The following is a 27944-nucleotide window of genomic DNA, read 5'->3' on the forward strand; positions in this document are numbered from 1 at the left end:
ATTTTTTGCTGTAATGCTGTTTTTTTCGCTCTTCATCTCTTGCTTGAATGATAAATATTTGAATATTTTTATAATTTCATGAATTTGTTTACATTCTTTTGCTAATTTGCCAATAGCATTACAGTTATTAAAGTTAGTATCTCAGACTGTATGAGAAAGAAAATTTTTAATGTAACCATAAACCCTTACTCAATATATGCCTCCGTATTTAAAAGAAATGTTGTCTCCTGCATATTCATTGTGCAAGTAGAGACCAAAGGACCAATAAAGCAGCTAGTCTTATATGTTCTGCCTGTGTATCTTCACTGCGCATCATAGGCATCTTCTTATGTAGTTACTATAGATAGATATGATTTGTTTGAATTCTATTTTGACTGGCATGATATTGTTTTTTGCCTGTACTTTCACAGAGATATCAAGTGACATTGAGATTGCGATTCCTTCTACTTCTGATTTTTACTATGATTATAACTTTCTATTGCAAATTTGACTGAAGTGCCACTAAAAAAACCACACCCCCAAATGTCTGTGAACTTAATCACGTCAACCTTTGCTGATAATCATGTAAAATCAGACCATTTTTGTAAAATCAGACCATTTTTATTCCCTGCACTGTTAGCTGTTCAACCTACAAAAGCTCAACGAGGATCCTGCACTTTCTGGCTTCCGTTATCTTGCCCTTCATTACACAAAAGACTTTCTGTATTTTTTTTTAAAGCTATTCTTTATGTAATAACTTTTACTCTGTATACTGATAATAAATCTGCTTTATTTAGTCATCTGTAACATTTCATCCAGTTTACTAAATCAATTGCTGTTTAATATGGCTATGTAAGCTAAAATGGTAATGAAGGATTAAAAAAACAAAGAACTTACTGTGTTACAGCAGAAGCACAGTGATTCGATAAACTTGTTTTCTATCCTTTTTGTTTCCATCTTGGCTGCTAAAGATCATGTATTATATTTTACTTGATGTCTTTCTATATTCCTTGGTAAATTTAGCCACTGATTTGATCAATGATGTCTAAATTGTGATGTATTACATGCATTATTCATTCTCTCTGGGGGTAATTTAACCTCAGATCAACTCACCGAGACTGAATTGACTAAATCCATGATGTTATCCTTGGCAACACATATTGCCTCATTCAGTACTTCAGCCTACTATATTGATTTGTTATCAGATCTTAACAAACAGGCTGTTTTGCATCTCTAGAAATACTTAGATTGAGTTTTCTCTGCCTCTTTCTATCTCTCCTAAACAAACTCTTATGAGGCCATCTGTCTTCATTTATTCTCACTGTCTTATGAGAAACAATGTCTCCACTGCAAGGTATGACGCAGCTACGGTAGGCACAATTTAATTAGCTTGGCTTTTTTCTCTCTCTTTACTGTTGCAGTGTCATTTTAAATGTCTCAGAACTAGTTTCCAGAGGATGGGGCTTTAAATCTGCTATTTAGGATCCTGCAGCATCTCATGTAGTCTCCTTTCTATATGCTGTATAGATTCCCTGGAGAGTTTATCCTGTTCTGCCCGTCATCTCACACTGGTACTGTTATGTCCTTCTAGGTTGTTTTAAAGGCTTGACCTGATTTATCCACAAGCTACCCTGCCATGAACCAATAACCCTTTCACTGAGTCTTTGAAATATAGATACTGCGGATTCGATGAGTCTAATACAGGAATTATTATGTCTGTCATTCCCCATCCTGGGCTACTTACAAATAAACCTGATTTTATATTATTTATTAATCAGATTATTTCTGTGTCTGTAGTGTGACAGGAGCATGAAACCATGCTCTAAATAACCTGGTTAGAATTAAGCACTTTCTATTTTCTTCCAGTTTAATTTCATCTTTTATGTTCTTTGTTTAAAAAAAAACAAACTATTTTTGTCTTCTGTGATCTTAACAGAAACTGTGAGAGTGACTGACCCTAAAAATTATGAAAAGAAGCTAACTTAGAGGAATAATATCAGTGTGAATTGATGCCTGGAGAGAACTCTCAAAAATAGTGCTATTTTTCCTTTGGCTTGTTCTTTCAGAACAAAGTTTTGGTAAGATGTTGCTTGATTTATTTTTAATAATACTTAGAAAAACATCTCAATAACCATAAGTCAAATCAAGTCAAGTCACTGTTATTTATAGTCATGGAGTGCTCTTAAGTATAAAAATACGACTGGCAGTACAAATTAACCCAGCACATTTAAATATTGAGGTTAAGAACCTGCATTGTTGTTTATGGTGGGAATTTACCTGAGTAATTTAAGTACTGAAACACAGCTATACCTTACTATAATGAATAAGAGCCAAACCATGCAGCATTATTAATTAGAAAGATTAATGTAACTCATTAAAGTACTAAGGCTAGGACCCTATAGTATTATTAATTATTCATAATTAATAATGTTGACTAATTTAGAGCTAAAGTTACAACGCTACAAAAATACACATGAAAACAAATCCAGGATTTTCTTGAATTCCTTATGAGTATGCTTTCTTTAACTTTTTTGTATTGTTTTTCAATTAAATTTGATTACATTTCCCTCCTTTTGTCTTCCTTTATTTCTATTTTATCTTTCTTTTTTTTCCCATAATGAGCCTTACCTTACAGATTATGTTATTTTCCTAGATCCTATATAAAGGTAGTTTTTCATTATAAATCTAATCAACGTTTGTAATTTTAAGCAAAATTCTGTCCTCAATTTTTTTACTTTTTCTATATGGCTGTCGTTTTAAAATATATCTGTATTGGTTTTACGCTGATGCTGCACCCTTTACGTTTGTACATTTTAAATAAAGCACGTAAAAAAACACTTCTCGCACATGCAACATATCGCGAGATTTCTGAGACCACAGTCATCGCTCTTTATTCTTTATTCCCTTTTTAGGAAGAAGTACAATCCATCTAAAGGTTGGTGATAGCAAGTCAGTCGCTTTCACATAAATTTTATTTTCAAATTCAGTTCACCTTTCAGATAAAGCTGATGTAAATATGAAGTTTACCAGCGATTGTATTTTCTAGCTTTGTGTGCGTCAGCACGTCCATCCTTTAACGGTCGTCACGTCGCACGTCAGCTGGGTGAGTGTTTTGAAAGGAGATGGTTGGTTAGCTGGATTATACCTCAACGGAAAACGTAGCCAGCTAGGTAGCTATTTTCACGTTTTTGCCATATGTCACTGGAATATGAAAGGGTGTGTGTCAGTACTGTTGGGGTAACTTCAGTAGCCCCGTCGCCGTGTCGTAATTTTATGTTAATGCTGTTTGACAGTCCCGCTAGCAAAGCGAGCTAATATTAGCTAGCTAGGTATGCTAACATAGCAAAGTATATAGCTTAATCGTAGGCTGACTCAGTCTGACAGCAACGTTGACAGTGTTATGTTCTGAGATTATTAATGGGCAGGCAGACATTTAATCATGACCGTGGTCGTTGAGCTTCGTTTACGTCCAAGTTGTCAGCACACGTGAAGTCAGTGATGCAGTTCGCTGTTAATGTACAACAGATAGCCCGTGCTTTGCTAATGGCTGGTCAAGGAATCGAACTGACTTGTTGATTTCGCTATTAACTGTTGACCAGATTATGAACGGGGAAAGATCCAGACCGGACTCCCCCCTGTATGGGTGATGGCAGCACGTCTGCAGTCATATGACAGTAACTCCAGTGACACCGAAAACTGGGAGCGAAAAGCAACGAGCCGACCTCGCAAACTCTGCAAGCATTCGAGGTGAGCCAGATGAAAATCTGTGAGGCCTCCAAGGGAAGTTCATACTAGATTATTTAATCCCATCCGTTGTCAGAGAAACTGGGCTTTCATACATTTCTTGCTTGAACTGTAAAATAATAAGTGGGGAATAGTAATACGTATTAGGTGTTGCTCAAAGCTCAAATTTATCGGTTCAGAAAGACGCAGTGTCTGTTTCTGTGTATCACATAAATTCTATGTATGTTGTACATGGACCCTGGCTGCTGTGAAGTCTAAGTGGAACCTTTGTGTATAGCAAAAAATGTGGTTCATATTGATTTTAAAGCAAACAATAGATGATCCTGTACTATAATGAAACTCAACAGGGTAGTGCAATGTGCACAATGAGACATCTATTTGTCAGTGATCAAGACTTTTCCAAATAGTTTCTACCAAAGTAAATATCCTCCTAATAGCTATGGATACCGTTGGTGATGTTGAAACTCGATCAGCAAGACTGTTTTTTGAGATATTTGTAATATTTGGAAAACAGACACTTAATTCACTAGTAGCTAAAGACACATCATGTTACTTATTTACCTTATTTATATACAGCACTGATCAAGATGCTGCTTTCCTCAATAGGAGAGTCATTTTTAAAACCTATTAATTGATTAAATGTATTCAGTAGTAGCCAGCAATGAATGTGTGGTCCTAAGTTTTAAAGTTAGGTTTGATTATGGAAAGCATTTCTCTCCACTCCTATTATCTAATGTAGTAACCCTAATCTAGCTTGTACTATGCAACGCTGTCCTTCATTCCTGTTGCATTTCAGATATATACAAAGAAGAAAAAGGATGACAGAAAAGAGTAGGCTGGAGGCATAAAGACGTCTGTTTTTGTTCTTGGACTTTGGTTGTACCTGTGAGGGTCAGTGGATGTGTGTGACTGAACATTATTTTCCTGCATTAATACCGTCATCTCAGCTTTTCATCTTTATATGAATTTGTGTGCAGATTTTTTTCTGTCAGTAAGCAGATCTGATCTTTCAAAAATCAGGAGTCGCATAGTTCTCCATAGCATATTCTTTAGCGTAATGTTCTGTCTTCATGTACTTCCTTCCATAAGTGTGTTCAGACGGTTCACTTACATCACATAAGAACTCTCTCAAAGCTCTTTTTCTAAGTCTGCGTCATATGGCAAAAGGAACTGGCAGCACTGAAAGTATGTGTGTCATTGTGGTTAGAGGCTTGCAGAAGGTGGCAGGTCTAGTTGTTACATATGTTTGTAAGGCCTCTTATACAAGGTTGTTGGAGCGAATGTGCTCTACATTTTAATAATGTTTTGCACTCTCCTTGCTTTTAAGAATAGTTGTGTGTTAACCAGATGATGAAGTCAAACTGTGTGAAAACCCTGTTAAGATGAAATATGTCCCATGTTCTAGCAGATGGGTTATCGGTGTATCTTAATAGCTTCACAACTATAAATTTAAAATATCCTCTGGCCCTGAGGAGGAGACATTTTAATGCGTTTGTCTTCAAAAGCAGCAGTCAGGCCCGAGCATCTCGAGTGGAGGCAGAACAGAGGAAGATGAGCCTGCATGGTGCCAGTGGGGGCTGTGACCGCTCACGTGACCGCCGCCGCTCCAGCGATCGCTCCAGGGACTCTTCACATGAGAGAGAAGGCCAGCTCACTCCCTGCATCCGCAACGTCACTTCACCCACCCGCCAACACAACAGTGGTGAGTATACATGGAAAGAATAGAGGGCTTATATGGAAGTCATGTTAGACTTCTGTAGCTCTTGGCAGCTACTGTTGAAAGCAGCTGACTGCATTTATCAACTTTGAGCTCAGACATGGTTTATATCTCTGCTGTTTTTGGCTGTGAACGGATCAAGACAATACTTGTTCACCTGCTTCTCTTCAAAGCAAGACCTTTTGTAGTTTGACTGTCCAGATGCAAGGCTCTTTCCAGTCTGGTTCTTTTAGATTAGATGACCTAGATACTGGATTTACTTAAATGGATGCTATGAATAAAATCTGTTTGCTGAAGAATGTTTCTTGAAAACCTCCAAATTATATGCAAATAATAATATAAATCAAGCATCAATATACTTGTTTTTGATGGGATGTTCGTTCTGTCATTTGTGTCCTAAGTTAAAAGAGAAACTCTCTTTGGTGAGTCATTGTTCTGCTCGTCTGTGTGTAGACCGTGAACGAGATGGTGGCCCGTCATCGAGGCCCAGTAGTCCACGACCTCAGAGAGTCTCACCCAGTGGCTCCAGCAGCAGTGGGGTGGTGAGCAGTCGGAACAGCAGCTTGTCCAGTACTGAAGGCACCTTCAAAAGCTTGGGAGTCGGAGAAATGGTTTTTGTCTATGAGAATCCGAAGGAAGGAGGCGCAAGTGCCACTGTTGGAAATCGAAACATTAGGACCTCGGAGAGAGTCACTCTGATTGTTGACAACACACGCTTTGTAGTCGATCCTTCCATCTTCACGGCACAACCCAATACCATGTTGGGCAGGTACAGTACATTCTGATCTTCATCATTCTGTGTCATTATAGCCACAATAAAAGTACTGAAATTGTTTTATTCATTTGTAAAGAGTAAATTAACTTGGTGTTTGTATAGATGTAGATATCGATGAGTTTTGACATTTTGAATTTCTTGTTTCTTTGATTGAAAGAATTAACCAAAGCTTCTTTATTTCAGAATGTTTGGATCTGGAAGGGAACACAATTTTACACGCCCCAATGAAAAGGGAGAGTATGAGGTGGCCGAGGGCATTAGCTCAACAGTTTTCAGAGCAATTCTGGTCAGTCTCTCTTTAACAATTTCTCCTTTTTGAAAAAAATGATGGTAGAGTAAAAGATTAAATACAGTGTATTTCAGCCGGACCACAAGCACCTCTTGTAATATCTAAAAAACGCGACATGAAAAACTGATGGTATTTGTTAAAACTATTAGTAGACTGTATGGAGGAAAATGTAACTTACTTTGTGATACAGTGAGTGGGTGATGTACAGTTTACTGAGAAACTGCTCTCTGTGACATCTTTGAAAAAGTGTTTGAAGTGACATTTTACTGTCAGACTCCTCTGAAATGTATCACAAGTCTGAAAAAGAAACCTTCAGCTACCATTACAAATAGACAGCAGCTGCCTTGGTACATACACCCTTTGAGAAACACTTGTGCATTTTGACAAGTGTATGAAATGTATACAGCTAAATTGAAGAAATCTAAATGATCTGATTTCTTTATTCATTGCTTAACATGTACTGTCCTACATACATAGAGGACTTAAACGGTTAACATTTGCATCTTGTTTTCTGCCTAACCGAGTGCTACCTGTGGCCTACTGAGAGCGCATCTTGTAACAGTTTAACAGACTTGGCAATGAATACGTTTTGTGACTTTTGTAAGCAAATCTTTCACTAGATGAAAAAAAAAACCCAACCAAAGCAAGATACTGTTACAGAGTTCTTTTTATAGTTTTATATTTAAAATGTAGTTCAAGCTTTGGATTTTATTAATGTACATTTTATGTTGTAAGTTACGGGATTAATAGAATGTTTGAAATGACTGCCTTCTTTGTGATTTCTGTCTAATTGCCAGGATTACTACAAATCTGGGATAATCCGCTGTCCTGATGGAATCTCTATCCCTGAGTTGCGGGAGGCATGTGACTATCTATGCATCTCCTTTGACTACAGCACCATCAAATGCAGAGACCTTAGTGAGTATTTTCCCTGGGGTGCTGAAGCTGTTAGTGTTACATATTAAAGGTGGCAGTTTGAGTCCAAGTCGACAACAGAGCAGTGCTTCCTTGTCACTTTCACCTTCTGTAACTTCACATAAAGGACATAAAATATGTCTTCCAGCTAATTGAGGTCATATTCACCAACCTCTATTAATATTGCTGATTTACATTTTTTTCCTTTAATTTTTTTTTTTGCTTATTAAGACATACAAAAAAGTAGCACAGCCCAGTGTTTTCCATGTTGTGAAGTTCTTACTTTTGATTAATTGTCTATCAAATTAAAGGTGAACACTTAACCAAATTAACATGTCATTCAAATGGCTGTTTTTTTTTTGTCTATGTATTAGTTTGGTATTTTAATACAGTTTTGAGCATGGATTCCACCCAGAAATAGCTTTTTAAAGTCTTACACCTCTTATTCCTAAGATACAGTGATTGAGCTCATTCATGTATTGGAAGTGTCTGGCATCTTTCCTTCTAAACACAACTCTTAGGGAACATATTGTTTTTGGGTGTTATTTCAGTTTTTTAGTGACTGCTGGTGGGTTTTTATAGCTTTTATTGCCTTCTCTGTGGAAGGAGAGTGCCTGAAACTGTAATGACTGCAGTGTTTGGACAGGACTCAAACTGCATTTGTTCCTCAGAGCTCTCACTACATTACACCAGTGCTTTAGTAAGGTGGTACTAAAATGCTGCTGAAATGGAGGCAAGGCTATGACTTTTGTGAACACAAGTTATTTGCTGGAATAAAGTGTCAGATATAAACTACCATTCAAAAGTTTCGACACACCTTCTCATTTAATGTTTTGTCTATGTGTCATGACTCTGTACATTGTGGATTCTCACTGAAGGCATCAAAACTATGAATAACCACATATGGAGTTATGTAGTAAACAAAAAGCATGAAATAAGTGATACTTTTAGATTCTTCAAAGTATAGCCACCCTTTGTTTTGGTTTTTGCTTTCTGCCCTCTTGGCAGTCTCTTGATTTGCTTACTTACATTTGTGTTTGCTTCTTGAAGCTTTGCTCAATTTAACTCATATTGGACCCTTCAGAGTGCTGCTGTAAGTGGACTCGCTTTGTCTGATACATCCTTCTCTTCTCTCATCAGGTGCCCTGATGCATGAGCTGTCCAATGATGGAGCTCGGCGTCAGTTTGAGTTTTACCTCGAGGAAATGGTTCTACCTTTGATGGTGGCTAGTGCTCAGAGTGGAGAGAGGGAATGTCACATTGTAGTTCTAACTGATGATGATGTGGTGGACTGGGATGAAGAATACCCGCCACAAATGGGAGAGGAGTACTCACAGAGTGAGTATCCACTAATGCATAACACAGAATGCAGTCAGGTCTTTGTATAATACAGAATCTCAAAATGGGATAAATAATGTTGTTTTCATTCTCCTTACAGTCATTTACAGCACAAAACTGTACAGATTTTTCAAGTATATCGAGAACCGAGATGTTGCCAAATCAGTATTAAAGGAGAGAGGATTGAAGAAAATACGACTGGGCATTGAAGGTAAGTTCAGTTTCTCAGTAAAGAACAATGATGGTTTTTAACTTCTCTTCGGTGCTGTTAAGCTTGAGTGAAATTCTTCAGTTTCCTGTTTTGAGTAATTGACAGCTAAACATTTGAAATAGAAAGCAGTAATATCGAGTGTATATTGTCAGTGAATAATCCTACACTAAGGCTCATCAGACAGCTATCAACCAGAAAACACGGTGGAAAAGGAAAAACACTACTCTGGTACAGATTTTGATATTGTCTGATTGGAAAGGTGAATTAAATGTGATAATGTCTGAACTGGCTTCTCTAATGAGTAGTGGGAACAATGAATTAATAATTTGTTGGGTGACTGACAAAAAAAGCATTTAAATACTGAGTTCAGCAGCCCACTAGAAGTATTTACAAATTGCACATTGGGTAATCGGTAGACAAAAGACATGCCTATATCGACAGTCATCAGCCCAACGTTTATATATTATCCTTGGAGTAATGTTTACCAAGATGCAAAATGAAATGTTGACTGATCATATGAAGTCCATCTCTATCAGGTGATTGATTTTAGCAATTTGATGATGGATAGTATTAAAAAAAAGTGAAGCACATGAGGTCAATCAGTTCAACATTTGGTTCTCTGAGTTAACGTGCACATGTAAGACTATACTAGATGAATATACCAGTTGTAGACGACAAAGTAAAGACAGTTTTGCGCATTGACATACTTTCTTGTTTAGATCAGGACAACCGGAATATTTTTAAGCTGCTCTTTGATATGAAAGTAAGAAAAAAGATTCAGTATGAGATTTATTTAATTCTAAACCTGTCAAATTTAATCAAGAAAAAATGTTTTTTAAAAAAATGCTTTGTAAGACAACCCTTGTCATAGTGGAGGTATACCAGAGCTTCCTCTGAACAAGTGGTAGATCACTTCACCTACAGGTTGAGGTTATCTAAACCCACCATTGAAATGTTGTGTTCTGCATTGCTGAACAGAAGTTACCATGAACTGAGCTAAAAGTTCTGTCCTCCCCATGTCAACAGGTTACCCCACATATAAAGAGAAAGTCAAAAAACGACCAGGAGGTCGTCCAGAGGTCATTTACAACTACGTCCAGAGGCCCTTCATCCGCATGTCCTGGGAAAAGGAGGAGGGTAAAAGCCGCCACGTGGACTTCCAGTGTGTTAAATCTAAGTCCATCACCAACCTGGCAGCAGCAGCGGCAGACATCCCCCAAGACCAGCTGGTGGTGATGCACCCCGGCCCCCAGGTTGATGAACTGGACATCCTACCTAATCACCCACCTAGTGGGAATCACTACAGCAACAACTACAGCAATGAGCCTGATCCTGATGCACCTTCACCTGCTGTCTGAGGACACACTGGTCCTCTTTCAATGCCTCTGCCCCTCTCCCATTCTTCTAGTCCTCCTCCCAGCATGCTGCAGCATGGAGCGCCAGGGGCACCATTACCATATTGCCTTGACACCTCCTTTGCAGCCTTAGAGCCTCAAGAACCTGGATGACTGTAGAAAAAGAAACATGAGGAACACAAGACTGGTGAAAAGAAGAGTTCACTATTGTTTCCATTTTGTTTTTTTACTTGACCAAAGGAATTTATTTTTGTTTGAAAAAAAATCTGCAAAACACATAGTATTAACATTATTATTTACAATGTTATTGTAATTTGATGGGTTTGGCTGAGCACTCTTGTGTTGTCACTGTTTTCTCATAAGTTTTATTTCACTGATAATTTTGATTGATTTTGATCTCCTGGGTGGCCTAACTACTAAATGTGCTTTGGTGGAAAGAACACAAGACTCGCTACGGAGAAAATGCGACTTTCCGGTAATGGAGAAAATCAGTTATCACCACTTAGTGTCATGATCTCCAGTTGAACTCTCTCAGATGTCTTTGAATCTTGTAATGGGATATGTAGTCATTGGCTGGATCTGATATGTGATGTTATGCTTCTCCCGCAGCCAAGATATTCAGCAGAGCACAGGCTGTTGTGGTCAGAATCTTTTTGTGCAAAGCTTGAAATTGTTGTTTAAAAATGAAATATAAAATGAAATAAAGACAAAAGTAAACACTTTCTGTATAATTAATGCAGGAATGATCCAGGACAGGGATTATTCAGACAAGTCCATGATTTCAAAAAGACACATACAGCTTTTAAGAGCTTTATAAGACTAACCAGGAGTAGACAAACGGTAACCTGCCTTTTAAAGAGACATCCTAACTCGTGGAGGATCATTATTTTTTGTACAGATTTAAAAGCTAAAGTGATACAGCAGCAGTGATACATCTTGAAATGTCTGCCTTTATTAAATTATGCAGAACTAGATCAAGCCGCTCAAACTTCCTCGTGACGTTTTCCTTGACACTGGAAACCCTTCTAGCCTGATCTAATGCTAAAATAAGAAGTACATTTGAGTTATTCTTTGAAAAGTTTCTTGTATATGATGCTGTTTTGCATTTACCTCGGTGGAAATATAAACTACAACTGTCATCTGATCGCATCACTAAAAACTAGACGAGCCCTCAGTGGATGGCAGAACCACGCCCATGAACGGACACACACACACACACACACGTTTGTTTTTCTATACCGGTGGGGACTTACCATTGACTCCCATTCATATCTAACTCCTAACCCTTACCCTAACCCTAACCTTAACCATCACCAAATCAATGCCTAACCCTAAACAAACGTTTTTGCACTTTTACATTTTTTATTAACAACAATATGGCCAAGAAAACGGTGTTGCCACCCGTGGGGACCTCATTTTAGGTCCCCACGGTGAGACGAGTCCCCACCTTTATAGCAAATAGTCAGGTCAAAGTCCCCACCGGTATAGCAGAAACAAGTACACACACACACACACACACACACACACACACACACACACACACACACACACACACACACACACACACACACACACACACACCCTTACCCAGCCAGCCAGATACCGAAGCGAATGCAGTAAGCCCGCTGACGTACACATCAGGCGTGGTTAATAAGTAAAATTTTAAGTAGTTTTTATATAATTTTATTCACTTTCATTTCAAATGAATTTATTGCTAAAACATTTTCAGACTACTTTTCAAAATCCACATTACAAAGGAATTCACAAGACGGCAAAGTAAAACTGATAAAATCACAATTTAAAAGATAGAAAAAACACAGCACATCAATCTATAACCTAATACAGTGTTACAAAAGGGAAAATACATTATTGAGAGAAATAAAAGACAAAAACTTGAAGTCAGAAAATGCTCTTCAATAACAGTAAACCTTAAGAAGACAGTCAAGAGAGATCATTGACTCAGCCGACTTCATTCCTGAGCCTCAGGATCCTGACTTAAATGCTGTCTGCTTTAGTTTTCAGCTTCCGGAACAGACAGAAAAGTCTGCCTGAGGACCTCAAAGTGCAAACTGATGCATGTGGTAGTAGGTCAGAAATATGAACAGGACCCACATTGAAAATAAGACACTATTTTTGTCTTTTTACTGAAAGTCTTGGAGCAGTGCGTTAAAAACTTTCAAATGTACACACATTATAAACATTACCTTGTTCATTTATTTACACAGTTGGGGTATAGCAGGACACTTGGAGGGGGTTAAATGGTAGAAACATTCTGCTGGATATGAATGTCATAGTGAGGGGTAGCATTTACATTTTGATGGAGTATCTTCGTCTTCCTTCCTTGCTGCAGGTCTGTTAGCAGCTATCCTCTGTCATTTGATTTATGTTGATGGTAAACCAGGAACAGCAAACATACAGGCAACATGATTAATAACCCCAGCCGCTACAGAAACCTGACCCGGACTCTTTAGGAAGAACTTCTTCTGCATCTTCCAGTGCTTTAAAAACATGCTCTGTGACTTGCAATGTTGTTGAACAGTCTGGCGCTGTGCTGGCTCATTCCTTCTCCCTACAAAGATTCTTGGCTTTTTCCACCAACAGGTTTTCCACAGTTGCAGGGTCCATCGATGAATCCTCAAACACCCTCTGGCCCTCTGAGATCACAGTGAATCTATGTCCTTTCACTAGGTGTCAGTAAACAGACGTCTCTTTAAGTTTTGGAGATATTTTTCAAGGTAACTCATCCGACTGTCTTTTATTCATTATGCTAAATTATTATATCTTATTTAGCACCAGATTGTTCCATTTTTAATCTTCTTCAGTCAGACTTTGATTCTTGGTGTCACATAGATATCGTATATGTGAATGAGGACGTGTTTAAACATCCATTCATCCATTATCTATACACTGATTAATCCTCATTAGGGTCGTGGGGGGTCTTGGAGTGTGGGGCTGACTGGAGCCTATCCAAGCTGACTTAGGTCAGTAGTCTCAGTCCACAAACAAGCACACTCACATTCACACCTGTGGGCAATTTAGAATCACCAATTAACCTCAGCATGTTTTTGGACTGTGGGAGGAAGCCAGAGCACCTGTAGAAAGCCCAGGGAGAAGATGCAATCTCCATGCAGAAAGATCCCAGGGATGTGAACCAAGGATCTTCTAGCTGTGAGGCTACAGAACTAACTGAACTAACCACTGAACAGCCCCATGTTTAAACAATGACTTAAAAAACTTAGCAAGGAGCTTAGCACCACATTGATTTAGTCAAAAAAATGTGAGACTTTATGTAGACGTTTATGGTTTAGTGGATGAATTCCACCTACTGTGATGGTTCACTGGTTTTACCTCTGGCACTGTTGTGACATTCACAGTGAAATATTTCACAAATAATCTGATGGATTTCCATCTAATGTATGATGTGTTAAAAGTCCTTAGATAATTCTTTTGAGCAACTTTTGTGACACCAGCGGTTCAATTTTTTCACTTCAGCTGTCATACATTTCAATATCTAGTTGAAAAATGACAGGTATTCATGGTTCCCACACATTGTATTTAAATGGCTTTTGTGATCCTGTGTCTTTTTCCTTTAGTGTCTCCAGCAGGTCAAAGTTTTCACTCTCAAAGAATCACAACATTCAGAACATGCATTAGCACAGAATTTGATGCAGATATCAGGTCAAGAGAATGTATTGTACTGATTTCAGTGAACCTCTTAGATTTGATCTACAACCACTATTGAATTTGTTGCACACATTCATGTTTCCCAGACATAATAAATAGTAAGAATTTTAGCTATTGTGATCTCCTTATCTTGATTTAGTGTCAATATTTTGTGTTATCAAATATTTTGGGTTATGATCAAAGATGTGCAAAACTAATGACCCTTTAGGTTCAACTGGTGTTTAGAGCTCATTAGCAAATATAGTTGTAAATGCAGTCATGATAGTAGGCTGATATACAGATTTACTTCAAGCACAACTTAGCATGGATCCTGACACATCTGCATTTATACAAAAAAATACAATTAAAACGTATTGCAATATATGATTTAAAAAGATTTCTGAGTCTGGATAACAATCTGCTTAATTAAAATGCGACATAAAATATAACCCTAGCACCTGCAAAGTAACAAACATGAGGCAGATAAAACCTGATTTAATATCTTCAACTAGAAAAGCTCAGTTTTACTTACCTGACTACAGTGTTGGTGGAGACAATGCACTCCACCTCTTTGGTCCAAGGATTCATAAAACCGAACCAGCAGCTCCTCAGAATGATGAATGAGCCGTCTTTTATTTTTAACTTGTAGCAGTTTGTATTGATCTTCTCTCTCATCTGCAGCACTTACAGCCGACAGCAGCAGAGGGGGACAAGGACAGTTAATGGATGGACTGTCCATGGTTAAAATGAGCTACAGCACCATTTTTTTTAAAACTTATTTTTCCTTTTTTACTACAGAAATGTCATCAAAGTACAGTAATACCAGCAGAGCAGACTGCTACATGCTTATCTGTGCACATAGATGGCAATCCTTGTCTTTGAAACATCCTCACGTGTTGAAGATATGTGTAATTATTGAGATGCTGGTTTGATGCACACCTTGCCTGTGACATTCTGCTAAATGAGCAATATCATCTTCATGAAGGTATTCATAGAGCGATGTTCCCAGCAGCTCCTGAGGAAGATAAGCCAAGACGGCAGTGGCCCTAAAAAGAAAAGAGAAAATATTCATTTGAAAGTCATTTTTCTTCTTTTAACAGGGTTTTTTTTATGATGTTGGAGAATTTAACAAATCAAGAAATAAAGAGCCACTATCTGAAACTTGCAGACAGAATTCTAACACGTCATTACATCTTCATGGCACAAGTTTCTGTGGTAAAATGTTTTCACCTTTGATCAACAAAGACAAATTTTCCATCAATAGCATGCCGTGAAACAAACTCCACGGGTTTGATCTTGATGGGATTCTGCAGCAGCTGCAGAACAGCGTGAGGATGTAACCGACCGACAGCCACCAGGCAGCTCAAGTTACATCCATCATTGTCCGGCTCGCTGTTTTCATCCAGATCCACCACAGCGGAGGGCCAGTTTTTTAGGTAACCTGTGCTGTGGATGGTGCGGAAACTTTTACGGTCTGCAAGAAAAAGGAACAAAATGTACTATATAATGACAATTAATAGTAATAAATGAGCAGAATTAATCCATTAGTCCACAGAGAACAATAGATTAGCTGCTACTAAGTGAGGGTTTCTACCTGTTGAGGAAAATGTTTCATCTTCTGCATTTCTGTTGCACTTCATCCTGCAGAAAAACGAGCGTCTCACCCCTGAAGAAAATCTTGAAGATCCTGGGCTGATGTCTGCCTTCAGTGAAAGACCACCTGAAAAACAAACATTTAAAAGAAGAGTGGAGATGGAAGCCTGCGAATTACAATTTACAAACCACCTACTAGTGTCAAAATAGCACCAAAGCAATTACACAACACACATATATAGATTACTTTTTTCACTGATATCAGTCTCTTGCGGTGCAGTATCTGCTGAGGACAGCTGCTCCTTGATTTTGCTGATGTCTTTAGGGTGCAGGTAATCAAAGAGGCTTTTTCCAGTCAGCTCATTCTGCAGATAAACAGATGAAACACCGGAGAGGTGAGGGAGCAAGATAAAACACTGTCTGTCACTTTCAGAATGCACGCTGACAGGGCGAAATGTGCAGCACACTGGGTTAGGATTTAGAACTGATTTCACTTGTTATTTAACATATACTGAGCAGCACCTACCTGACTGTAGTGTAGGATCTTGTGTACTGATTCAGAAACAAACAGTATTTTTCCTCTTTCACAGTCAACAACAAACAGGAAGCCATCAGCTGCCTTTGAAAGATAGATGAGGATCAGACAGAGAAAAAGACTTTTGATGGAGAGAATCAATAAGTTATGCAGTGACACAGTCAAATCAGAAAACTATGCAGGCCAAAGGCTCTTGGTGGCATAAACACTGTTGTATTTGTGGTGCAAATACACCTTTACCCTCAATCAGTTGATTTTGTGGCCTGCCTTCGGTTCAAAGTGTTACAGCAACACCATATTTTGTCTTATATATCCACTATATTGCCAGAAGTATTCACTCACCCATCCAAATAATCAGAATCAGGTGTTCCAATCACTTCCATGGCCACAGGTGTATCAAATCAAGCACCTAGGCATGCAGACTGCTTTTACAAACATTTGTCAAAGAATGGGTCGCTCTCAGGACCTCAGTGAATTCCAGTGTGGAACTGTGATAGGATGCCACCTGTGCAACAAATCCAGTTATGACATTTCCTCGCTCCTAAATATTTCACAGTCAACTGTCAGCTGTATTCTAAGAAAGTGGAAGTGTGTGTGAACGACAGCAACTCAGCTACCAAGTGGTCGGCCACGTAAACTGATGGAGCGGGGTCAGCGGATGCTGAGGCGCATAGTGCCAAGAGGTGGCCAATTTTCTGCAGTCAATCGCTACAGACCTTCAAACTTCATGTGGCCTTCAGATTAGCTCAAGAACAGTGCATCAGCAGAGAGCTTCATGGAATGGGTTTCCATGGCCGAGCAGCTGCATCCAAGCCATACGTCACCAAGTGCAATGCAAAGCGTAGGATGCAGTGGTGTAAAGCACTTTCAGGAGCTAGGCTTGACCCCTTAGTTTTAGTGAAATGAACTCTGAATGCTTCAGCATACCAAGACATTTTGGACAAATCCATGCTCCCAACTTTGTGGGAACAGTTTGGAGCTGGCCCCTTCCTCTTCCAACATGACTGTGCACAAAGCAAGGTCCATAAATACATGGATGACAGAGTCTGGCGTGGATGAACTTGACTGGCCTGCACAGAATCCTGACCTCAACCCGATATAACACCTTTGGGATGAATTAGAGCGGAGACTGGGAGTCAGTCCTTCTGGTCCAACATCAGTGTGTGACCTCACAAATGCACTTCTGGAAGAATGGTCAAAAATTCCTATGAACACACTCCTAAACCTTGTGGACAGCCTTCCCAGAAGAGTTGAAGCTGTTGTAGCTGCAAAGGGTGGACCGATGTCGTACTGAACCCTATGGATTAGGAATGGGACGTCACTTACATTCATATGCGAGTCAAGGCAGGTGAGTGAATACTTTTGGCAATATAGTGTATATAATGTTCCTTTTTTCTTAAAGCAGTGCCAGGACATTCCTGTGCATGCACAGAAATATAATCCTTTAATACTTCCAACATGCCCAGCGATGACCTTAGAAATCAGCTAAAGTCACATCTCATACCTCTGGTCAAGAAACACAGCTCATATCTCACAGCTTAGCACTTCAAATAGCCCGCTTTTGAGATTAGACTTCACAGTTCAGCTCTCTTTTTACCTCCACAGTTTTGATACAGACACTGCATTAGTTTAGGTGCTGGCTCTAAATGTCTGAAGTCTCATAATCCTTTTCATCCTCACTGGCTAACCTCCAGAACACTTCAAACCTGTATTAAGTGAGTTTTGGACACTTGGAGGCAGTACGGCAAACTGGAAACGAACTCCAGACATCAGCTTTTTATAGTGAACATTTACATAGATTTAAAGACCTTTTTTAATGTCTGCAGCAATGGAAAACATTTGTTTGAAAGCAGTAAGAGCAAAGAAAAACAAAAAGATTATGCGGCATTTAACTACAACAGCTGAAGGAGTCTGAAACACTCTGGAGTACTGAGGTGAGCTGCAGAGCTGAGTGATAGTTAAGTTGATTGTTCGTCAGCATGAAAAGCCCCTTTACATTCACTGTGGTGATCTGATTCATTTTCTATTTAAATCACACTAATTTGCAGCTTTAAAGGTATAATCTGTGAGTCAAATATAATCAATGACATCAATCCTACTTTAATAATTGAAAATACACACTAATATAAGCTGGGACTTTTCACTTCTAAATTTATTTGCAGGGTTTAAAATCCAGTGATAAAGACTTTAAAGCTTCAAAAAATAAATAAATGAAAAAAATCAAAGGCCTGTAATTCCTCCATCTGCTTCCTCTCACCTTAATCCTCCTTTTTCCTGAGAGAGAAACATTGTCATCATTAAACTTACCAAACTTCCAAACAAAATGCTGTATTCAGGGTCAATGGGTGTGGTTCTGCTGGTGGATATTTTGTTGGAAAACAAACACTAATATATTCCGAATCATCACTTTTTAACAAATGGGTTTATTTCCTCATTATGCTGACAGAAGATGCACTACATTTGCTTTGAAATATATTTGCTGTTGCAGATTAATTAGTCATTTCTAGAAGAACAGGGTTGTTAAGAGCACTACACTGCCCAAGCACACATCTTCAGAATCATTCAGTGATGGTTCTTAATGTAGCCATTAAATTACTCTGACTATGACAAACACACTACAGATAGTGACTTAATTATGTGGCTGTCTTTCATCAGTCATGGGTCAGCTTTCCTGCTCATTTAACTGAGCACCATGAATGGAAGAACATGAGTGATGCTGTTAGGATGTATCTGTGGGCAAAGCAATAGTCAGATAAAATCTACTGCATTCACACAATGCAGGAGACACCAGCTACTTCTTTTAATCATCAAGTTAAATAAATGCAAGATTTTGTTGCTGTTCTATAATATCAATTCAAAGAAGTCAAATTGTAAGGGTGCTATTTTGTACATGGATTATTTAAAATTTAATGGGTGGGATGTAAAATGTCCTCCAATTCAGGAATGGCCCTGCTGTCACAGTATATAAAGGTTTGTTTTGTAGCACAACTTGATTTGAAAAAACTCACAAATGCTGTAAAGTTTTACATGTTAATGCTACACTCTCACTAATGTACACTGTGCATTGCATAATTTTGCTTAAAGTACAACCACGTACCCTCAGTATTAGGTGTTTGAGCTGCTCGTCTGATAAGAAAGCAGGTTTGCGATGAACTTCTGTGCAACAATTGACAGCAGAGCCTGAGACGGAGACAAACTGTGAGTCAGTTCTCAAAATACGAATCATCCTCAGTTACTGAGTGTGAAAAATTCCAGTCTCTCACCTTGTAATGTCTTCATGTGCTGGACCACCATCCGCAACACTGAGAGTTTGTCCAGTTTGCCTGATTTAGATTTGCATGTGGGTACTAATGATGCCATCTCATAAATGAAGCTGTTCATCTTGTCCCTACGTCTCTTCTCTGACTGACTATGAGTCCTCCTGCAGCAAGACAACAAGGAGATACTCTGGTTTTCATTCCTGTTTCAACACTATCACATGAAAACAGGAGCAGCTGTGGTTACCTCACATCCTTATGACAGCCCTGCTGGTCATCACAGTCCCTGTAGACAAAAATAACTAAATTAGAATAGCTAAATAACAAATAGTGTTTTGATTTACAGTTCACACCAAATAAAATGAAAAAGAGGTGAACATTGACAATACATAAATAAAATCAACCTTTTTTATATAACAAATTTAGATTAAGAGGATGAACTGTATTTTTTTTATTTTCTAACAATACTGACTTCTTTTTTTACAACTGTGATTCAGGATCCAGGTTTCATTGTGCCCTCTGCTGGGGTTTTGTTAATACAGTGTAAACTTTGCTAGACAAGCATACATGAATTTAATGTCACAATCTTAAGTCTCCTTTTTTTAAAACCGAATTTTATTCATTAATCTGCAAAATTCAACATAATCTAGCACAATGCACAGATTAGATTGTTACAGATTCATATTTTTACAGATAGGAAAGAAAAACAAGCACACCTCCAGGCTACTACCACTATCACTACTACGATCTGCACAGTCACCCAGCATGTAATTCTGAACCTGTTTGCATCTGTTGGTTATGTTTCTGGGACCCCAGTCTCATGGAATGGACTGCAACGTTCCGAGATGAGAGGTTATCAATTCAATTCAATTTATTTATATAGCCCCAATTACAGTCAAAATGTCTCAAGATGCTTTACAGAACTCATATGCCTGACCCCCAGAGCAAGCCCCAAGGCGACAGTGGCAAGGAAAACACCCTTTTAACAGGGAAAAAAACCTTGAGCAGAACCTGGCTCTTTATGTTCCAGTGTTTGTAAAATTTTTCAGATGAGCCACGGACACCAAATTATGTTTTTTTCTAACTTCAGAAATGACATTAGGTCCAGAAGAGAAGTTTGAAGGAGATGATCAATTTTTCTATCAAAGGAGAATACAATGATGAGCAAATAAGAAGGCAAAAGAGATTCGTTGTTTAGCAGTTTAATACCCTCCTTGGGGATGTGGGGTTAAGAAACCAGGTGCAGTTCCAGTACCTTGGATATAAAGTCAAAAAAGGATCTCCAGTATTCCCTGAGAATCGAGCACAACCAGAGCATATGAGTCAAGTCTGCTGGTGCCTGAGAGCATTTGTCACAAATATCAGACAGGTTTGGACAAAATAGCATAAAGGCAATACGGCCTTTTGACAGGTCAGTCTAAATCTTCATTTTAAGAGAAATATTGTTGACCGAAAAAATCCTGGCCAGCTGTTTACTGATATTGCTATTGCAGAGCTGAGTCCGTAGATTTACTCACAGGTATTCGGTGGAGTTTGCTTTCCTTTTGCAGGAGAACTTCCTGCTGGTTGTGGCAGTGGAGCTGTCGATCAGGTCGTTGGATTGAGAGGACATAGATGAAATGTCCATACTTTAATCTGTCAGGTCCATGTGGAGACAATTCTGGGGAAGTACTGATGATATTGCATGAAATACAGTTATTATTGGATCAGTTTTTGACTTCTCCCAGTGACAAAACAACTGAGCATATGAATTAAATGTACAAATTAGTCTTAAAAAGCAGCATGATTAGATGGTACTTACAGCATGTGAGAGCAGGACGTTCTTACTGCGGTTCTCCACTCATCTCATTCAGCAGCTGCACAGACAGAATGCACATCTGAACAAAGCTGCTCAGACCTGGATGTGATTTATATATAAGAGGAAACTGAACCTCAGTTATCTAATTGAAGCTTAACTTTGTAAGCGCTGATCAGATAACTGGCTAAATAACATGACTGAAGTGGATGTGTTTACATTTGACTGAAGACTCAGGTTAAGTATAAGTGAAGATTAGAATCAGCTCCACATAACACACATTGTATTTGATCAACAGGATCTCATGTAACTGTTCCTGTTTTTTTTTTTTTAAAAAAACCCTCATCTGAGATAATCACATAACAGACTCCTGTTTTGTGGCTCAGATGACAAGTTCGCCAAGTTTCTCGTCTTCAACTATTCACTCGCACACTTCTAAACTTGTTCTGTCCGAGCAAAAAAAAAAAAAACGGATCTAAAAACTTGTGATATTCTCAGGTGTCTTATAAAGGAATCCAAAAATAGAGAGATGGTGCAACTTCAGCCTGCACATAAAAGCTGAAGAGAGAGAGCAGATGGTGGCAGTAATCGCACACCTCTTTTGACGTTATCAAAGTCGGTAATGTGAGCTTTTTGTTGGCTTGAAGGACAAAAGCTTTATTCCAGTTTTCAGCACAACGTCCTCAAATTACCAAACATCATAATCCCTGTTTTTAATGCCACTGTTATTAGACTGGTTTGAATTATTTCTATTATATAACATGTCTCATCACATTAAACTAAAGTGTCATTTAAATATGTTCTAATTTTCATAATTAGATTTTATGATGCTGCATCTGAACTGAATTTGACACAATTTACTAAAATCCTTTCAGCCAAGTTACCACAGCCTAAGAAAAATCTCAAATAATAAAGTACTTTGATCATTTTGATGATATTTAAATGCTGAATTTAGGGCCAAAAAGAATGACTCTCTTTGCTTCTTCACTGATCTTTGGCAAAAAATCTATCTTAGTGTTTTTATAAGAATCAGAGAGGCTAGTTAGAGCTTCGTTAGCTATGACTAAACATAACCAAACATCATTATTGTTTGTAGCAGCAGCATAAAGCAGTAATGATTGATGCTTTTCTTGCAATAGCTCTGTTGCTATGAAACAGAAAATAGAAGAGAAGAACCAACTATAAATTGCAGAAAGTGAAAAGCCGATAAAAATAAATCTAGCTTTAAAATGAAAGTGGCCACGTACTGCTGGCATATGACAACAGGAAAAGAGATCAGACTTCTGGACCATCACCTTCTCCCACCACATGCTGGCAGTAGAGCACAACAAACAAGTTTGAATTGTGATTTCCATCCATCCATCCATCCATTCTCTATACACCGCTTTATCCTCACTAGGGTCGCAGGGGGTGCTGGAGCCTATCCCAGCTGACTCGGGCGAAGGCAGGGGACACCCTGGACAGGTCGCCAGTCTGTCGCAGGGCTATAGACAAACAATCATGCTCACATTCACACCTACGGGCAATTTAGAGTAATCAATTAACCTCGGCATATTTTTGGACTGTGGGAGGAATCCGGAGTACCCGGAGAAAACCCATGCATGCACAGGGAGAACATGCAAACTCCATGCAGAAAGATCCCAGGCCAGGATTTGAACCGGGGATGTTCTTGCTGCAAGGTGAAAGTGCTAATCACTACTCTACTGTGCAGCCCTAAATTGTGATTTGTCCGTCATTTATTTTGAAAATTATGAGTCAAATTTGAGTAACTAATCTAAGTAGAAGTAAGACGAATAGGTTTGTTTTAGAATGGTGACAGAGAGACTAATAGATGTTTTGGTTTCTAGTAACATTTCCTTTTGCAAATCTGAGATGTCACCTAAACTGAAATAATGCAAGTAAGTCATTTATAAGCATCTGATTTGTCTTTGAGTTTGATATTTGAAGATGACAGATTTATTTTTTTGTGTGTGTGTCAAACCTGTTTTGCTCTGTTAATCCCTTTGTCATTTTTTATTTTGTACTTCTGCAGTGACAATCGGGCAGAAAAACTCTGATGTTCTTCATCTTCAGTGGTCAAGCCAAATTTTGTAGATGTATAAATAATATTTTAATACCCTCAAAACAACAATCAAAAGTTCATCCTGACTCCAAAACAGACATTTATAGCCCCTATTATTATCACCAATATCTGGAGTGTTACAGCAGCTGCTTGTTCTGAAAACATGTCAGAGTTGCTCAGTCTAAGAGTATTTGATTGGGATTCGTCATCCAACACACATAGGAACAATTCAGCAATAAATAAATCATGTTTAAATGTGTAATACAAGAATTTAGAAGTGAAAAAAATCTGGAAAAGAAATAAACGTAGAGACTGAGGTCAGTGGCTGTCAGTGTTGTGTTGTTTTACTTTGCTTTATTAAAGAACAGTCATCTTTACAAATGGATCAAACAAAATAAAATTCTCACACAGTTGCAGTTTCAGAGTCAGACTTCAGCAGGTTCAATATTAGTCCAGTTCACACATCAGTCTTTGAGTTTAGACTCCGTCCTAGTACTGGTCTCTCATACGTCTGGGTCTCCTGACTCTGACTAGACAGACTTTGTGTGGTCAAATGAAGCAGATGTAACAGTCTTGTAGTGTTACATTTAATTGATTTAGCAGATGCTTCAAACCCCAAACTCTCCCTTGTGTTTGGTTTTGAAGAGAACATCTTGGGTGGCATCAGTGTTAACATCAAAGCGGTTATTGATGCAGATGAGGCCAAACTTCAGATTTATTTTAGACAGAAAAACCCACTTTTTAGTGGGTTGGTCAAATGAAGCCTTGAACTGAACACACACATATATATATATATATACACACATATATATTAGCAGTAGATTCAGAAGCAATGTAAAAGGAACTGATTGGATTTTGGCCTTTTCTCGCCCCTTTTGTTAGCAGCTGTGTGAAGACGGACTCTGGTGTCGCCTAATTTAATATGATTCAGCCGCAGTGATGTGAACATGCAACATTATACTTTATTTACCTCCAGCCATCTGCTCCTCTCACAGGATAGAGTGTCGATGCACCACACACTGACATATTTCACATCTGTGAAATTAAACTGCAGAAGGGTGGCTGGTTTTAAAACGGCACTTCTGAATCCAAAAATAAAGACCTTGAATGTAATTGAATGAAATTAAACCTCCACGTTGTGAGTGTACTGTAGGTAGTCACATCACCATTTTGCTGTTAATACTACAGGATTAAAGAGAATAAGCTAATTTTATTTAAGTTTAGAGGAGTTTAGAAGAAAGGCAGGTTCACAATGCCAAATTATATTGCACTTGAAAGTCATACAGGATGGGTTAAACACATTGTTGGGTTTTGGATAGCATATAAAATGTCAAGGTAATGTGCAATATTTCATTTTTTAGGTGTCATATTTCAAATTCATGTCTAATATTTCACCATCATGAATGATTTTAGCTGAGTGTCATTGCCAGCATTATTTAAGCTTTTCTGCTCTGGTCTCATTCTAGCTTACTTGTTTTATTTCAGTAATGTAACATACTTATATCTTATTGAGATCTTACAAATTATACCTCTGCACATACGGAACTGATTCATATGTGACAGAGAATCTTCAAGCATTCAAACTAATTGAATTTGCTTTCATAATGTTCAAGATTTTTTTTGCCACTGACTTCATCCAAAAGACTCTCTCTCAACATGTAAGTGCCTTTTAGTTACTTTTAAGACATCCAGTGAAGCAGACACATGAGCATCTTCTGCTGAATCGGACTCTGTTCTTTTCTTTTTGTTTGTTTCACGAGGATCACCTCAGGTCTCTGCAACACTGTGTTTTTTCCTGACTGTAACCAAAACATTGTGAGAAGTAATTTGTATTCCCGAGCAGCAGGAGAGGAAGAAGACAACAATGCAGCACTACAATGTGAAACCAGAGAAGAGGCGACAACACAAGAGGTCAAGTGTCCACGTCAAACAAAAGTAATTTGAGACATAATGTGCTAATGGCAGCTTTGTGTCTGCTGACTGTATCATCGCACGACACCCATCAAAATAAAGGCCTGATACGCTGTAATCATGAATGCGTCTGGGTAAAAATCTAATTCCTCAGCTTGAGTTACATAAAACAAGAGGAGACTGTGCATTTTTTCCCTTGTTTATCCGATCTTGACTGTCATAATGAACCGGTAAAACACTCCTTCTGTCAAACCCAGATGATCATTTCTGGTTTATCCTGAGGCGTTCTGGGGTTGTGAAGTTTGGTTTCATGGTGAAACTTGAAACTGATTTTTGTCTGGTAAGCTTTATTAGATAATGACTGAATTCTGTAAAATGTGTGGCTCTTGAATCAGAGCAACTGTGATAGAACTTATCTGATCAACAAGAAGTCAAAATCCAATCTTATGACTAAATGTTTTCCCACATCAGTGCTAATAATGTTCTCATTATTCCTTTGTTTTTTAAATCACCTGATTTCGCACGTTTGAAATTTTCTTTTTGCAGACATGTAGTACTTCTTGCCACTTCTGTCTGCAGATAAATGAATGATTGGACTGTGCTGGTATTTCAAAGCATGATTTATTCAGTATTACCAGTGTTGGATGTTGTGCCTCTACTCAGCCAGTGTCCAGCTGTCTACTTTCATCACGATGATTTTTTTGATGATGAAAGTCTCCTGTTACCGTCTGATGTCCGGTAGCATGCAAAAATGGAAGGTCTAGTTGGTAGTAAATTTAAAAAGTATACAGTGAATGGCAGAATTCTGTGCATTTGAGTTGTTCTGTCAAAACTGTTCTCAACATTATTAATGCAGGACAGTTTTAAGCACCGTAGTCCTGTGAAGATCAGGGCTGTTTTGAGTTTGTCTTGAGGTTGTCTGTCAGCTGGATTACACAAAAACTACAAGGCTGAATTTCATGAAAGGATGGAGGTGGAGAGATGGAGCATGGGCAAAAGAAAAACCCAGTAAATTTCGATGTGGATCTGGATTTAAATTGTGAGATGGGGCACTGGCTTTGGCAGAGGTTTGCACGCACTTAGTTTTCAAAGCAAGCAAGGATCCCCTTACCATTTAACCTGTTAATGTTACAATTAATTTCTCAATTCATCTTTTTGTCTACAAATAAAAAAAGTCTATTACAGTTTCATAGAGTCCAGTGATGTGCTTAAATAGTTTCAACTGTTCATCACCAAACATACATAGAATTTACTATCACAGATGACCAAGAAAAAAAATGATCTCTGTTGGATGAGCACAAGAGTATTTATGACAACTTATTTACTTTCAGTTCAAGTCACAAAGAGACAGAATGTGATGAAAATAAACAGATGTGGTATTATTTGTTTTTATTTCGGGAAGTATAAACTAGTAGTGATGCACAAAATAGTACCGTACGAATAAAGAGAGACATATATTAATATTGCATATCATATACACTCATGGGCTGCACAGTGCTTTAGTGGTTAGCACTTTCGCCTTGCCTTGTATAGAGGTCGCTACTGAAAATGTTTAATTTTTTTTTTAGATTTTGGTTGTTTGCATACATACAGTATACCTGAGTCTCTCAAATTTTGAAAAATGGTAAATAAATAAATAAATGGTTGTATTATGTATAGTGCTTTTATCCGAAGCACTTTACATGATACGTCACAGTCACCCATTTACACACTGATGGCAGAAGCTGCCATGCAAGGCGCTAACCACAACCCACCAGGAGCAATTAGGGGTTCAGTGTCTTGCTCAGGGACACCTCAACATGAGGTTGACAGGCTGAGGATTGAACCAGCAGCCTTCCAGTTACAAGACAGCCACTCTACCCACTGAGCCATGCCACCCCCAAAACTAGAAAAGCACTCAGAGAGCACAGTACTCTGGCAAGGCTGTTCATTCCCTCATATGCCTTTGTCAGAAATGCAGCATATTTTTGTAAAAATGTAGCATTTGTTTACTGCCAAGCCCAAAGTTCTACAATTCTACAATTTCATTTAGCAGACGCTTTTGTCCAAAGCGACGTACAACACAAGTGAGAATTCAGACGTAAGGAAAAACCTTTAGTAAGTGCCAAAGTGCCATGAGTCATCATTCAGAGCGGTTCTGACTGGCGTATGCAGCTTCTCTGGTAGTATTAACTGCTCCATCACGAAGCTTTGATAGTTTCTCATGCAGCAGTACATGATACCATTTCTCATCATTAACCTCCTCTGCTCCTTTAAAAGAATGCTCCTGTTCTGTCCTTTCTGTCTTCACATTTGCACTACAGTCTGAAGTGACGTATCTGGGCATATGTGTGTTGGGAATGGAACTTGTTAGTTTGCCAAGTTCTGGAGCGCAGCTTGCAACTCCTGGAAGCTCAAGAGTCTCGGCTTCATGGGTGCAGTTCTAGTATTGACCTCCTCATCAATAAGTCCTCTTAAGAACTACAATATTTTGTTCCTCTACCATCCTCCCTGATGTTTCCTAATCAGATTTTCAGCTCTGATTAGGAAATATCATCACTATTGGCAACATGAGAGCAAAATAATTCAATTCACATCACAAAGATTTCATCAAAAATGTCAAAGAAATGATGTTCCTGTGCAGCTAAACTGCCTTCCGAACTACATTTATGCTCAATTTGCATTCAGAGGTTGCTTGTGAATGAAGCAACACAATAATAAACTGCATCACAGTCAGCAGGAGGAGTTTGGGGTCGATGGAGGGCATTCATAGTGTACAACTCGTACACACATATTCACCTCTGTGGTTACATTTCACACTTTTCC

The 27944-nt window shown here is 38.4% G+C and overlaps 2 protein-coding genes across 6 annotated transcripts; one reads left to right on the top strand and one right to left on the bottom strand.

Annotated features, from left to right (window-relative positions):
* The first annotated feature begins 2979 nt into the window (after nucleotides 1–2979).
* Nucleotides 2980–11042, top strand: btbd10b (BTB (POZ) domain containing 10b). Of its 5 annotated transcripts, none has more exons than XM_022212706.2 (9): nucleotides 2980–3082; nucleotides 3579–3726; nucleotides 5229–5425; nucleotides 5894–6209; nucleotides 6399–6501; nucleotides 7302–7422; nucleotides 8560–8757; nucleotides 8858–8968; nucleotides 9995–11042. In XM_022212706.2, exons 2-9 carry the CDS (start codon nucleotides 3626–3628, stop codon nucleotides 10324–10326), a joined length of 1479 nt encoding a protein of 492 aa, XP_022068398.1. In that variant the 5' UTR covers nucleotides 2980–3082; nucleotides 3579–3625; the 3' UTR covers nucleotides 10327–11042. The 5 variants fall into 5 exon arrangements, with proteins under 5 accessions (XP_022068398.1, XP_051795991.1, XP_022068400.1 ...); XM_051940031.1 differs by having other exon boundaries at nucleotides 3007–3082; nucleotides 5232–5425; XM_022212705.2 differs by having other exon boundaries at nucleotides 3069–3149.
* Nucleotides 10540–21247, bottom strand: bmal1b (basic helix-loop-helix ARNT like 1b). The gene is made up of 12 exons (XM_022212711.2): nucleotides 21173–21247; nucleotides 20889–21042; nucleotides 19619–19657; nucleotides 19378–19535; nucleotides 19212–19294; nucleotides 16106–16198; nucleotides 15827–15944; nucleotides 15581–15706; nucleotides 15217–15460; nucleotides 14926–15032; nucleotides 14519–14669; nucleotides 10540–13007 (listed from the first exon to the last, which is right to left on the bottom strand). Exons 2-12 carry the CDS (start codon nucleotides 20996–20998, stop codon nucleotides 12995–12997), a joined length of 1242 nt encoding a protein of 413 aa, XP_022068403.1. The 5' UTR covers nucleotides 20999–21042; nucleotides 21173–21247; the 3' UTR covers nucleotides 10540–12994.
* Nucleotides 21248–27944: the final 6697 nt, after the last annotated feature.

The sequence above is a fragment of the Acanthochromis polyacanthus genome, chromosome 2, assembly GCF_021347895.1.
Source record: "Acanthochromis polyacanthus isolate Apoly-LR-REF ecotype Palm Island chromosome 2, KAUST_Apoly_ChrSc, whole genome shotgun sequence".
Classification (NCBI taxonomy): Eukaryota; Metazoa; Chordata; class Actinopteri; family Pomacentridae; genus Acanthochromis; species Acanthochromis polyacanthus.